The 14,538-nt window shown below is 42.2% G+C and overlaps 1 protein-coding gene across 1 annotated transcript in view; it reads right to left on the bottom strand.

Moving 5' to 3' along the window:
• Positions 1 to 14,538, bottom strand: part of Rnf212 (ring finger protein 212) — a 57,136-nt gene that overhangs the window by 25,482 nt on the left and 17,116 nt on the right. Inside the window, exons 3-9 of the mRNA XM_021163699.3 lie at positions 14,104 to 14,178; positions 11,121 to 11,177; positions 9,870 to 9,928; positions 3,360 to 3,412; positions 3,206 to 3,257; positions 1,813 to 1,855; positions 60 to 123 (exon numbers count right to left, since the gene is read on the bottom strand). Coding sequence (XP_021019358.1) covers positions 60 to 123; positions 1,813 to 1,855; positions 3,206 to 3,257; positions 3,360 to 3,412; positions 9,870 to 9,928; positions 11,121 to 11,177; positions 14,104 to 14,178 — 403 coding nt within the window. The remainder of the gene's footprint in view (positions 1 to 59; positions 124 to 1,812; positions 1,856 to 3,205; positions 3,258 to 3,359; positions 3,413 to 9,869; positions 9,929 to 11,120; positions 11,178 to 14,103; positions 14,179 to 14,538) is intronic.

The raw sequence follows: 14,538 nt of genomic DNA on the forward strand, positions 1-14,538 counted from the left end.
CAGGGAATATATTCGAGTTTGTGCATAAATGTAAAGTAGGCACAGGGACTTTTACTTACCCATGCGTCCATCCTGAGGTGGACTAATCAGAGAGATTCTTGAAGGGCCTGCTGCCATCTCAGGCTATATATGCAAAGGAAAACAACCAGTAAAATTTCCAAACTGCCACTTGTGAGAGTCCAGTTCTATTTATAAGGACTCATGTCCTGGAGTTCTAGCTCTGAAGTCCTGTCACCTCTAATAAAACCACCTGCTTACTGGATGATAGCCCTATAGGCTGAGATAGAACAGGGCAGGGCAGGTCAAAGGATCGCCTCTTCTCTCCCATGCCATGAAATAGTAAATGATTTGGGACTCCACTACATTCTGTTAGAATTATCAGCAGAGGAAAGGACAAGTAATCTCCTGAATGATCTTGGTTGGATCTGCCTGGCTGAATCCTGCTCAGGTCCCCTTTTCCCAGAGAGATCAGGAGCACAGATAATATCACCATCTTTGCTTGCCCCAGAGAAGACCTTTTGCCTTGCAAAGTTTAAAATGTTTATCTGCCCCCTTTTCAGATGTCTGCCATTATGTAGCATGACACTTAGGTTTTAAGTTTCACTCATTGAATTATGATTTTCCAGATGTAAGGTATCAACTGTGACTGTTATCTTCAATATCTCTAGCTCACTCCAACAGCTCAGTTGCTAAGGAAGACTGAAACTGAATGACCTGACAAAGAGTCCTTCTTCACCATTAATACAGGAATCTGGAGGACCACAAGTACATGTAAAACCATAAAACAAGACCTCAGATAGAGAGGTAGAAGCAAGTGTCCAGTCTCCAAGGAACTGTTATATGTGGCAGATCTGTGAACTTCTGGGAGGCCTGAGGTAAGGAGTAGGGGACTAGGGTGGTGCCCAGTGTAGAGTAGGTAGACACTGGAGAAAGTGAGCATATACAAGAGGTAAGCTGAACAGAGGTGCAGCTTATCTTTGTGCCAATGTCCAAGGACCTGAAGCATCTCCTCCTCAAGGCATGAATACTTCACTCCCTGTTAAACTCCTATTTACTCTGGAATTTATATTCCATCATAAGCAGTTTCAGGCGACTCTCTTAGAAGTGGACATAACTCCTGATAAACAAGTGCACATGTTTGTAGCTACCTTGGATGGCTATTAGAAGAATGGTCCTAATTTATAAAGCTCTTAGAGCAGAGTTAGTTTGGAGGTATATCTATTAAAAGTGCTAGAAGTAACACACAATAATGAACTCACACCACAGAAAAAGTCCCATCACAGTGCATGTGGTCTCCCTCCTTTGCGCTATCCTACTGTTTACAGCCCACTTGGTAATGACCTAGCCTTGTGAAAGAGTTCTGAGGGTCTCATGTTTGAACAATATGGAATGCACAGAATCAATTTCTGCCTCAATTGGGAAGGTGACCCTTATGGTGCATTTCCAGGTTTGGGTTTCATTTCTTCTGTTCTTGTTTCTCTCCAATTTATAATTGTGGTTTTGTTCTTTGGGTCTACTATTTCTGGCTCACTTATTTTTATGGGCTGATAGGGTTCAGTTTATAGTAAGCAATTATTTCCTTTTAGATTGTGGTCAAGGGAAGGTGAAGCATAGGGTTATGAGCCCTGCCACTTTGCTTAACAATGCATGGGACCCTGTTGCCCTTCCCATAGGCCTGGCTATGAGGATGGAAAGGAATGTTCTTATTTCTAGCCACAACCCACCCATTCACTCTAGGGTCAACACAGTAAAGAGCTTTGCTAGAGACCACCATGTGCCTTGAGCAATGTGATAGCCCAAGCATATACGTACCTTTCTTGCTGGAGGAGTCAGGTCAATATCCATTGACTCTATTCTGTAAATAGTGCAATATACTCATGAGACTGAAAAATTTACTATAATTTATAAACATCAGTTTAAACATCCCTGCATGTAATAACTCAAAGAGTGAGTTTCCTAGCCCTTTCATGGGGTTATTAGGGTGTGGTTGGTTATAGGTCTGCTACTTCCTGTGTACTCTACTGGCTGCTCCCTAACTGTAAATTAGGCATAACTTCTCCAGAGCAGAGCTACAGTCCTACCCTCAGTTTGTTTCTTAGTTCTTCAACTCCTGCCTAGTCCCACTGACTAGATACCTAGGAACAGGAACATTCCCTACTGCTGTTAACATATATCACTAGCCCACACACTACAGCATTCATTAGTCAAAAAGCAGACAGGGAAACATCAGCTGGATTTATTTTCAGTATGGCTCTCCCCTAGTCTGGCTACCTGATGGTAGCGAACTCAGAGGGAAAAAAACACCCTTTCTGAGTAGCTCCAATTTAAAATTGGTTTTCCTGGACAGAGATGTTACTTCAACAGTTTCCAGATTCTTTCCTTCCTCTTGGTCTTCAGTGTCTTCAATACAGATATCTACTCTATATAATATTCTCTTGGTGGTAGCTCCCTATGTGGCAGCTAGAGACAGTCTGCGTGACTGGCTTGATGATTCTATACCCAACAAGAAAGCATGAATATGCTATAGTGAACATTTTCCAATCTTAAGATGGAACCCACACTAGCTTGCCGCAGACCCATAAACTAAACTCATAGAAAAAAACCTGTTCAGAGAACATCCTGAGCCCCACTAAAGGCACAGGCCCATGATGATCTTATTTCTGACTCATGAGAACTAAGGATAGAGACTGCCTTCCAAAATCAGGTCTTAGGACTCTAATGATATGATGAATGTGCACTTTCTAAGGAATAGCCAGAGCTTCCCAAGGCTGAGTTGTCCCAAAGGTACTCAGTGACACAAGTTAGCACTCTCAGAGTAGAATGGTATATGAGGCGGAAGAACCATACCATTATACTCACAGACACCAGCCTTCAATTTTAGGTAGGGCAGGGCTTTCTGGGTGGCTCACAGACACATGATCATTCATACTCAACTAATTGTTATGGCTGCAGACTATAACATGGAGTACCATGATTGTCCAGTGAAGATCTAAGTCCTGACTCTGGGACCCAAGCTTCACACTAATGTAAGCTAAGTACCCAGGGTAGCTGGACATGCAATGAACTACCCAGGCACTTAGTAGGTGTGATTTGGTGATTTGGAAGGAGAACCACATAGGAGAAGAAATGTACATGTGTCCATAGGTAGAAGTATGGGTTACTCAATTTTCACAAATTCTTACACCATCCCACCAGGGCCACATACCTGTCAGGGAGTGAAGAGTTGGATGGTAGAAAGAGATATCCATTTGGCTTTGCTAAAGGAAAAAGTGATGAAAAAATAGTCTTCACATTAGTGCCTACTTTTTGTGGCTTACCATCAGGTATCTTTGTATTCTTTGTTATATTACTTCACTTACTTGAAACTGAATTTTTGATTTTGTTGAAAGCTGGTTGTTGTGATGATCTCATACTAAATAGATGGAATAAAGGTAGTAGATTAATTAATGAAATTGATTTCTCCCTCACTCATCCCAAAGTATATAAAAGCTTGGAAATAGTTAATTGCATGATTTTCTGCATCTTCTCTTGGCCTACTGCTTTGTTCATTCCCAACTGGAAAGCAAAGTAATACAAATACTGGCCACCATGTACATAACTGACACTTCTGGTCACAACTATAATAATAATAGGCCATTGGCAAGTTATTTTTTAATTTTATAAAATTCAAACGTGACAGTGAGGGATATTAACCCATTCAGTTTTAACAGCTAAAGGAAAAATGGAGATAAGTAAATGAGGGTTATATTTTTTTCCCCAGCAAAGCAAGTCCTGAATTTCTGTGACAGAAGCAACAGCGACAACCTTGTCTGAGGTCTTATGTCTAATAGCCCTGCTCAGTGTCTGCTGCATGTTAAGATGTCTGTTCATAGTAGGATGCCTCCTGGCTGCCCCTACCTGTTTGACCTAGTCTGGTCAATATGGAACGTTTATGTGAATTTAGAACAAAGCATGTCTGTTTCCATAGTCTTTTAAGACATGTATGAACAATGCAGATGAGATACTGCATGTATGAACAATGCATCTGAGATACTGCAGATGAGATACTACACATTGGTCTGAAGATTAAGATAGTCTGTGCTTGCAACCAGTCCAGTCAGACCAAATAAGCTAAGAATGAACATTAATCAACAACTGTGACTTGGACTTCTGTTCTAAAGTCATATCCTGGAACCTGCAATAGTATTCATTTCTCTCACCTAGTACCATTTATCTTAATAGCACATGTCCCTGTCTAATATATAACTCCATTTACTGCCTGCCCTCAATCAGAAGCTTCTGGGCACAAGCAGTTAACATGTTTGGCTCACATGAACTTCTGATGTCAAGAATGGTGCCTGCTCTCTCTCTCTCTCTCTTTCTTTTTCTTTCTTGAATATTTTCTTTACTTACATTCCAAATATTATCCTCTTTCCAGGTCCCCCCAGCCCTCAGAAACCCCCATCGCATCCCCCATCCCTCTGCTTCTATGAGGTGTTCCTCCACCCGCCTACCCCCTCCCTCAACCCTACACTGGGGCATCGAACCTTCACACGACCAAGATACATCCCATTGATACCTGATGAGGCCATCCTCTGCTACATTATGCAGCTGGAGCCCTGGGTCCCTCCATGTGTACTCTTTGGTTGGTGGTTTAGTCCCTGGGAACTCTGGTTGGTTGATATTGTTGTTCTTCCTTTGGGGTTGCAAACCTCTTTAGCTCCTTCAGTCCTTTCTCTAACTCCTTGAATATCTGCCTTTGTATTTGTCAGGCTCTGCCAGAGCCTCTCAGGAAAGAGCTATATCAGGCTCCTGTCAGCAAGCACTTCTTGGCATCCACACTAGGGTATGGATTTTGTGACTGTATATGGATTTTGTGATGGATCCCCAGGTGGGGCAGTCACTGGATGGCCTTTCCTTCAGACTCTGCTCTACACTTTGTCTCCGTATTTGCTCCCCTGAGTATTTTGTTCCCCTTTTGAAGGAGGATGAAAGCACTTACACTTTGGCCTGCTTTTTGAGCTTCATGTGGTCCATGAATTGTATCTTGGGTATTCCAAACTTCCAGGCTAATATTCACTTATCAGTGAGTGAACACTGTGTGTGTTCTTTTGTGATTAGGTTATCTCACTCAGGATGATATTTTCTTTCTTTTTTTTTTCCCAACTTTTTATTAGATATTTTCTTCATTTACATTTCAAATGCTATCCCAAAAGTCCCCTATACCGTCCCCCCAACTTCCCTACCCACCCACTCCCACTTCATGGCCCTGGCGACCCCTGTATTGGGGCATATAAAGTTCAAAAGACCAAGGGGCCTCTCTTCCCAATGATGGCCGACTAGGTCATCTTCTGTTATATATGCAGCTAGAGACACGAGCTCTGGGGATACTGGTTAGTTCATACTATTGTTCTACCTATATGGTTGCAGACCCCTTCAGCTCCTTGGGTGCTCTTTCTAGCTTCTCCATTGGGGGCCCTGTGTTCCATCCAATAGATGATTATGAGCATCCACTTCTGTATTTGCCAGGCACTGGCATAGCCTCACAGGAGACAGCTATATCAGGGTCCTTTCAGCAAAATCTTGCTGGCATATGCAATAGTGTCTGTGTTTGGTGGCTGATTATGGGATGGATTCCTGGGTGGGGCAGTCTCTGGATGGTCCATCCTTTTGTCTCAATTCCAAACTTTGTCTCTGTAACTCCTTCCATGGGTGTTTTGTTCCCTATTCTAAGGAGAAATGAAGTATCCACACTTTGGTCTTCCTTCTTTTTCACTTTCTTGTGTTTTGCAAATTGTATCTTGGATATTCTAAGTTTCTGGGCTAATATCCACTTAGCAGTGGGTGCATATCAAGTGAGTTCTTTTGTGATTGGGTTACCTCACTCAGGAGGATGCCCTCCAGGTCCATCCATTTGCTTAAGAATTTCATGAATTCATTGTTTTTAATTGCTGAGTAGTACTAATTGTGTAAATGTACTGCATTTTCTGTATCCATTGTTCTGTTGAACGACATCTGGGTTCTTTCCAGCTTCTGGCTATTATAAATAAGGCTGCTACGAACATAGTGGAACATGTGTCCTTATTACAAGTTGGAACATCTTCTGGGTATATTCCCAGGAGAGGAATTGTTGGATCTTCCAGTAGTACTATGTCCAATTTTCTGAGGAACCGCCAGACTGATTTCCAGAGTGGTTGTACAAGCTTGCAATCCCACCAACAATGGAGGAGTGTCCCTCTTTCTCCACATCCTTGCCAGCATCTGCTATCACCTGAATTTTTGATCTTAGCCATTCTGACTGGTGTGAGGTGGAATCTCAGGGTTGTTTTGATTTGCATTTCCCTGATGATTAAGCATGTTGAACACTTTTTCAGGTGCTTCTCAGCCATTCGGTATTCCTCAGTTGAGAATTCTTTGTTTAGCTCTGTACCCCATTTTTTAATATAGGGTTGTTCGATTCTCTGGAGTCTAACTTCTTGAGTTCTTTGTATACATTGGATATATTAGCCCTCTATCTGATGTAGGTTTGGCAAAGATCTTTTCCCAATCTGTTGGTTGCCATTTTGTCCTATTGACTTTGCCTTACAGAAGCTTTGCAAATTTATGAGATCCCATTTGTCAATTCTTGATCTTAGAGCATAAGCCATTGATGTTTTGTTCAGGAAATTTTCTCCTGTGCCCATGTGTTGGAGGTTTTTCCTCACTTTCTCTTCTATTAGGTTCAATGTGTCTGCTTTTATGTGAAGGTCCTTGATCAACTTTGAGTTGAACTTTGTACAAGGATATAAGAATGGATCAATTGCATTCTTCTACATAGTGCCTTTCAGATGCCCATGGTGGTCTGAAGAGAGTACTGGATTTCCCAGAACTGGAGTTACAGACAATTGTAAGCTACCTGATGTGGATTTGGGAACCAAACTATGGTCCACTGAAACAGCCAGCACATGTTCTTAACTTCTGAGCTATCTCCCCCAGTCCCCATTTTTTGAAAATAAGGAGAGAGAAAAGAGGTATTTTCTTCAAGATGGAGACAGAGAACTTGGTCAGGAGCTATGATAAGTACTAACACCTGCCTTCCAGTCCCATTCTCAGTCCCAACATAGCCATGCCTTCAGGCCACCTTCAGGTGCTTGGTTGGTTAGGCCATTTGGTGTTCACACACACAAGTAACCAGTGAGGAAACATCAAAGTAACTATTCTACATTTAAAAGCTTCATAGGAAATTGCACCATTATCTTAGAAAAACATAGCTACCACTGAATAAAACATGCACCAAATCTTGTATCATTGTGTTGACTAAACTATGGGGTGTTATGGATTCCATATCTCATGGACATTAAGTGCAAACAGAGAGTTTCATAACTGGAGTATTACTGAGGCATTTAGTAAAACAGACAAGAAATGTAAATTTTAATGTTTGTTATTTTCTAGATGGTTATATACTTCCAGAATGTTATATACTTTTGGTCAGTTGTAGCACTTTGGGTTGTGCTCCATTATGATGCATGGCTGTGTGGTTCATCTTAATTGCTAACTTAATAGGATTTAGAATCACCTAAACCTTTGGCATCTCAGTGGGCAAGTTTCTAGACTGGTTACCTGAGTTGGGACAACTCATTCTGAATGTGGGTGTGGTACCATCCAATGAGCTAAGAGGGTCTTGGACTGAAAGGAGAAAGCAAGCTGGTCACCAGGATTTACCTGTTTTCTGACTGCAGAAGCAATATGACCAGGTACTACTACCCCCATGCTTTCCTACTGTGAAGGACTGCCACTTCATCATGTGGGTAAAAATAAACTTATTTCCTTAAGTAGTATATGCTCACAGTCATGAGAAAAAGAATTAATATTGAAAATTGGTATTGAGAAGTAGAACTGTTACTGTGATAAAGTTGATCATGTGGCTCTTAGGCCTTTGAAACCAGTTTTCAGGGAGAATGTGGAAGAGTCTAGAATTTAGGATTAGAAACTTCTTAGATTATCACAAGCAGAGATTAATGGGCCAGTCTTCTGGGCCCCAATGGTGGGGAATTGGAAGAAAAAGAACACTGACAGAAATGTAGATGGTGGAGCTCAGTTCATGAGGGTTCAGAGGAGAAGGGCTAGAGGTCATTTGTGTTATGTTCTGGCAAAAAATGGCTGTATTCTAGTTATGTTCTAAGAACTTCAGTGAGGCTGAATTAAAAAGAAATAGACTAATTTGTTTGTGGAGAAAATTCCAAGACAGAATAGTACCTGGGCTGTGCCATGGTTACTGCTCACTGCTCTTATCTTTTACCCAGGTCTACAGGAAGAAAAGAGCAAGAGTGAAACAAATATAGAAATAAATTGGCCTTTAGCAGGAAAAAGAAGTAGTTTAAATAAGTTATAGATAGACAAGGTGTGAGTGATGAGAAAGTAGCTGTAATTTTTAAAGAGATTAACATAATTAAAGAGAAAACTTAAACTTTGCACTGAAAAAAAATGGGACAAGAACTCTGAGGCAAGACTTCCACCATCAAAGGTTCCATTTTGTGAAAGTCAACTACATCCTAGGGAAGAGTTTCCTTGGGATCACCCTGTAAGGTACCTAGAGGCTGATGCAACTATGGTCCAAGGGGTCAGGCTCAAGCTGGCAGCACAGTCTGTCAGCCTTGTACATGTGATATTAGTTGTAAGAAATGAAAGATGTATCAATAAGGAAACCACTGATGATTACGTTAAGATTACAAAAAGTCATTGAGACTAAGCAATGTGTGGTACAGTTGGATTCTATGCAAGGAGGCCATGAGGGGCTACTGTATGAAGATGTGAAGCTGAAGCACAGTGGAGACCTCAGAATGTTGGAGATGCCAGGGTCATGGTACATCAGCAAGGAAAGCTGTAGGCATGGAGTGGAGCCATCCTAAAAGAAGACCTTTGTGCCCTGGCATGGTGGGTTACTGAAGTCCTTTGGAGCTCAGACAAGTCTAACAGGATGATTCTAACTCTGCATAGTGGACATGGACCAATACAATTTGGTGTTTTCCTTTCTGGGTATTGGTCTTATCTTCCTTTGCTTTGCCCTCATTATTTTGTTCTGGAAAACAAATGTTTAATTTGTGCACTGTATGTATAAGTAAACTTGGTTTATTTTGTAGAGTCTCACAGTTAAGACATGAACTGTGTCTCATAAGAGCCTCTACACTGATACTTTTGAATAGTGTTGGAACCATTAAAAATTATGCGGACTTTTAAAATTAGATAGTATTTTGCATTATCAGATGGTCATGGTAGAAAGTTATAGCTTTAAAATGATATGTTTAGTTATGAAGTTGACAAAAGGTAGACTAGTGATGTCTAATATTATCAACTTTACAGAATCTATAATTTAATAGGAAACAATCCTCTGACATATCTCCGAGAGAATTTGTAGGTTGAATTAAATGAGGTGGAAAGACCTTAAATTTGGGTAGCACTATTCCATGCGCTGGGGTTTTAGATTTAATAAAAGGGAGAAAGGGAGCTGAGTATTAGCACTCATCTTTCTCTGCATTCTGAATGCAGATATGATATGATCAGCTGCCTCAAGCTATTGTTGTCATGCCTCTCCGACCATGATGTACTGCTGTACCCTCAAATTGGGAGACAAAAATAAACCCTTCCTTTCTCAAGTTGCTATTGTCACAAAAAGGAAAATAAAGCCTACTACAATGGACTCATTCCATGGAAATGTCTTGAAGAACACACGCCATGTCAAGCTCATCCTCCATAGGTGGCTGCCCTGCCATGCACAAAAGAGAATGCAGGCAGCCACCATCTGCATTATGGCCACTGTTTTTACTGGCCCCTTACCAATGCCTCAGGAATCATTTGGAAGCCTCCATAGGAACTCTTCACCTCTGAGGACTGTTCCCATGAGGCACTCTTACCTTTGTAGTTGCTTGATTTGTAGTACTGACTTTCTGAGGGACTCCTCCAACTGAGAAATCTGAATATAAATAAAATATAAATAAACTGCATTATTAGACAACTATTCCAAGAGGCAGTTCAGACAACATGCTTGATTTGTTTACATTTATAAAATGTGACATTGCAGTAAGTCTGGCTCATCAGGACCTTTGTATAGAGCTGAGTCATGTTAGATCTCTAGAGAAACCAAGCTCTGTCTGTACAAGGCAGTGGATCTAAGCTAGCCAGTAGGAGCCTAGAGCATGTAAGCTCTGCTTGGTGCTCTTTAGAGATTCTGATGTAAAGTTTGCGACATGTCCTCCTAAAGGACATAACATATCTACACAGGGTTCAGAATGCAGTCTACAACATGTCAGGGTTTAGATCTGGTCTTGTCACAAGGAACTAGGAAACCTCCAGGGGTAGGTTTAAAGTCTCCAATTTTTGAGTGGTGTATGCAAAACCTCTCATTTGCTGAGAGGTTTAAGAAGGTAATACACACCAAATGTCTAACCAAGACTTGACCCGAGGTAAGAATCCTCAAGGCTGGATTCTGGGTAGCTGTTAGGGTAATGTAGGAATACTATGGATAGAGTGCTGGATAACAGAGTGAGGTCAGTGAGTGCACAGAACCTGGGAACCCTACCTGCCTGTCCCATCTATGTACCACGGCAGTGGACTAAACTTGATTAACAGGTTTACAGAATGCTATGGCTTTATAAATAGGCTCCTCACCTCATTTGTCAGATAACCTTTGGAGTTTTAAAAAGGACTTTTATGTGAAAACCAAGAGGGATGAGAAGAGAAGCCTCTGCACTGCTCTCATGCCCCTGTGGCCCTAGTATGGGCCAGTGTAGCTGAGGGAGCCCAAGTTGCCAGAGTAAGTTACTCCATGAAGGTTGCCCAAAGCAGAGGAACTCTTTGGTCGGTCAGGCCAACAGACTGATGGTCATAAGAAAAAAACCACCCCCTCAACTGGAAATATAAAGGAAAACAAACCTCCCAGGTGCTAGTAAACCCTATTCAGCCTGGACTAAAAGTTGGTCATAGTGGTTCATGCTTTTAATCTCTGTACTCAGGAGGCAGAAGCAGGTAAATCCCTGAGTTTGGGGGCAGCCTGGTCTACACAGTGAGACCTTGTTGAGAGGGGGAGGGCGGGGAATTGAACTATAATATGATACTGAAATTATAAGATCAAACAATTAAAAGATTCAGAGTTTGATTTCATTTACCTTTTCTTGATAGAAAGCTACTAACCTCCTCCTGTGTTTTTCTTGAAATTCTGAAATCTGAGAAGACAACATATTTCAGCTGTAGAGGACACAGGGGCATGGCACATTTCTTGTGGAAGTGAAAGGCTGTAAGGAACTTTAAGTGTGGGTTGCAGCATGTTCTACTTTACATGTACTCCCCCAGTAGACCTGCATCTCCTCCCACAGGGACAGTCCCAGATTCCCTGGGTTTGCTGGTGGTTAATGTCTGACAAGACTGAGAAATAGCCTAGATGTTCTGGGAAGAAGAGAATGCCAGAAGGCTGTCAAAAGCAAGGGCAGGTGGGCTTATCCAATATGAACTCTAAACAATAAGGCTCTTTGCCTTCCTGGCAGCCTCCATGCTTACTCTTGAGAACACATGGTCTCATTCTGATGGTAGTGATTACTTGAGGAAGGCCTCCTGCCCGGTGAGTAACCTTAATACTTAGACTAGGGCAGGGTTAAAGAGGTAGAAAGAGTTGAAACAAGGAAACCCAGCATGGTGGTTAGAGCTGGCAGATACCAGGATAGTCTTGTACAGATTGCTAGAGCCAGCTATTTCTGAAGCCACTATCATCCCCGTCTTCACACTCACAGGGAGCCTCATGTACCTTATGTAATTTGAACTGGGTTTTTGAGAATGGCAATGTGAACAAGTGAGCAGTGTTCTGAGGCTAACTCAAAGAGAGCTGGTAGATGGTTTGAAAAAAATGGTGTCAACTTTGCTGAGACACCAGACTGTTACTCCGTCATCTAAGTCTTCCACCACTAAGTGCTAGCTCCACAGGTACAGGGTGACTGTAGATAAACGATATTTTAAGGTTCTATATACCCCTCTAGGTGACAGCACAGACAAAAGGGCAGTCTTCATTCACCAAACAACTCTCCTTGGACCGCAGCTGCATCAGCCTCTATATCTTCCCTACACTCTGTTATGGAAAGCAATAACTTACCACAGAGTGTGCATTTTATCTACTATGAGAGGCTACTTCTAGACATAGGACCATGTATAGCATGAATCTTCAGGTCAGCAGTGACAATATCTTCCCTAGACCTGAGTTCTGGCTCTACATTTTTCATGTGGCCCAAGTCTTTGAGTCTCCAAAAGGAACTTCAGGCTTCTGAGACAACACAGGGACCACAGAATAACTGCTGCGCACATAGACAAGCATAGACTCTTTTGAGGTCATCCTTGCGAGAATCTTCACTGAAGAAACAGCTAATATCCTCCTTCAACTGTGCAAGAAGCTTTTGCCCCTCAAAGTCCATCTCCAAAGGCCTTGTCATGAACCCTCTCCTTGCCTGCCATAATAGTCCTGATCTTCCAGCTCCTAACATTCATGGGAGAGACTTAGTGATAAACCCTCCTTCCCTGACTTCAGAAACCTGCAGGTGTCATGTTTGAACAGGACAAGGCTATATCTGGGGAATTTGCTTTCTTTTAATCTCTTTCATATGTGTAAGGTACACTGTATTATCCATGTTATAGCTCCATCTAGGGGCTGGGTGGAGCTGGGAATTCTGGCAGTAGACTGATGTTCCCAGTCTACTGTACTCCAGCACCTGGAAGGATGAGGTAGCAGTTGCTGTTAGCAACTAGAAACCTAGCTGCCTGCCTCCTGCCTCCTGCCTTCTTCCTCAGTATACCCTGCACTGGTTCCATGTACTAAGCCACTCCCTCAGTGGCCCAGATTTCTGTAGCATGTGTGCACACCAATCAGGGTGTGGGCTTCCAATGGAGTGGATACTGGAGCCTGGCAAGGCCTGTTGATGGGAAATGCTACCCTTACCAAGACATAGTGATTTTTATATAAGGGCTTTGGTATGAGCACCCTGCAGGCCCATGAATGACTGTCCAGTCTCCACAGTTGCTGATTTGGCAGACACAGTTGTCCCAAGGATAGAGGCAAATGGAAAATAGCACTGTAACCCAGATTTTTGTCATAGTAATGGGCTAAGGCTTCTTAGAGAGACAGACTGGCACTGTCTCTAGATGAGACCAGTCCTGTCTAGACAGCCTCTTGTGAGAATAGGAACAAGCTGGACTCCAAGCATCTGTGTCACTGGGTCTTCTGTCTGCCTGGACTTTCCCTGTCTAGGAGTTTTTCTGGTTTATGCTCTCACAAAGTCCTCACAAAGGAGACTTTATTAGTAAAACAAAGTAAAAAAGGACTGTGAAAACTGGGAATGAAAAGTGGCACGCAACTATACTCCAGCACCTAGAAGGATGAGGTAGCAGAGTTATGAGTTTAAAATAAGCTTGGGTTGTATAGCAATTTCTACGTTAACTTACAACAAATGACACATACATACATACATACACACACACACACACACACATACACAAACATACACACACAGAGGGACAGAGAGACATAGAAAGAGAGAACACAAAGGAATTATAAATCTTTATCTTGCATTGAGACTGCAGAAAAGGCCAACACCGAGGACGAGAAAGCCCTATGCTAGACCAGGCCTGTTCAGAGCCAAGAGCAGCCCAGCTAAGAAAGAGAGAACAGGAAAATGGGATGAGGGGCAGGGAAGGACAACTTCCCTTGATGTTGAGTATATTGTAGGTAATCCAGGGAATCAAGTCAAATGACATGGAACTTTGGGCTCAGCATAGGGGACACTGACACATGAAGTCAAGTGAGAGTGTCACTGACTGCAGGCAGTAGCATAGAGCAAGTGTGTCAATAGGGAGAAGAGTAGGAAGAAAGAGAAAGGCAAGTGTCACAGGAGCACAAACAACACAGATAAGACAGAGAATGTCAGCACTGAAACCTTCTTATGCTCAAATATTTTACAAGTAAGATAGTAAAAAAAAAACAACTCAGAGAGGCAGAAGATATTTTCATACTCACCTCTGCAAGAGACTGGCCCCCAGAATACTTACATCACAGGGTCTCTGAACTAATGTGCGCTGGGCGTCACCGACTCAAGCCTCAAACTTGTAACTCACCTGAGAGGTCTCCTGGGAATACTTCTTACACAGACCATCTATGCCCAGAAAGAATGTCTGGATATTGGAGTTAGTCTGAAGAGGAAGCAAATGATTATGTAGAAACTTCTTTTATGATCTACAATTAACTATAAATCTCTACATAACACAAGCAAACAGCAATTCACCCCTGTGAAGATGACCACACCTCTAGGGAGCACGCAGGGCAATGGCACACATTGGCAGCTACTGAGCAACTCTGGACCACATGCACCTCTGTATCCAGTGAAAATATGCTTCAAAACAAAGGCAAAAGGGTGAGTTTTTTCCCAGACAAATAAAATCCAAAGTAATCCCTTGGGTTGGGAATGATCATTGACAGACAACAGAGTTTGTGAGGCAGTAAAGAGCAAGAGAAGAGGAAGTGTGGGGAGATCCAGGCAAGCATTGGCCATA

This window comes from Mus caroli, unplaced genomic scaffold, assembly GCF_978045245.1.
Source record: "Mus caroli unplaced genomic scaffold, Mus_caroli_1 scaffold_4, whole genome shotgun sequence".
NCBI classification, from domain to species: Eukaryota; Metazoa; Chordata; class Mammalia; order Rodentia; family Muridae; genus Mus; species Mus caroli.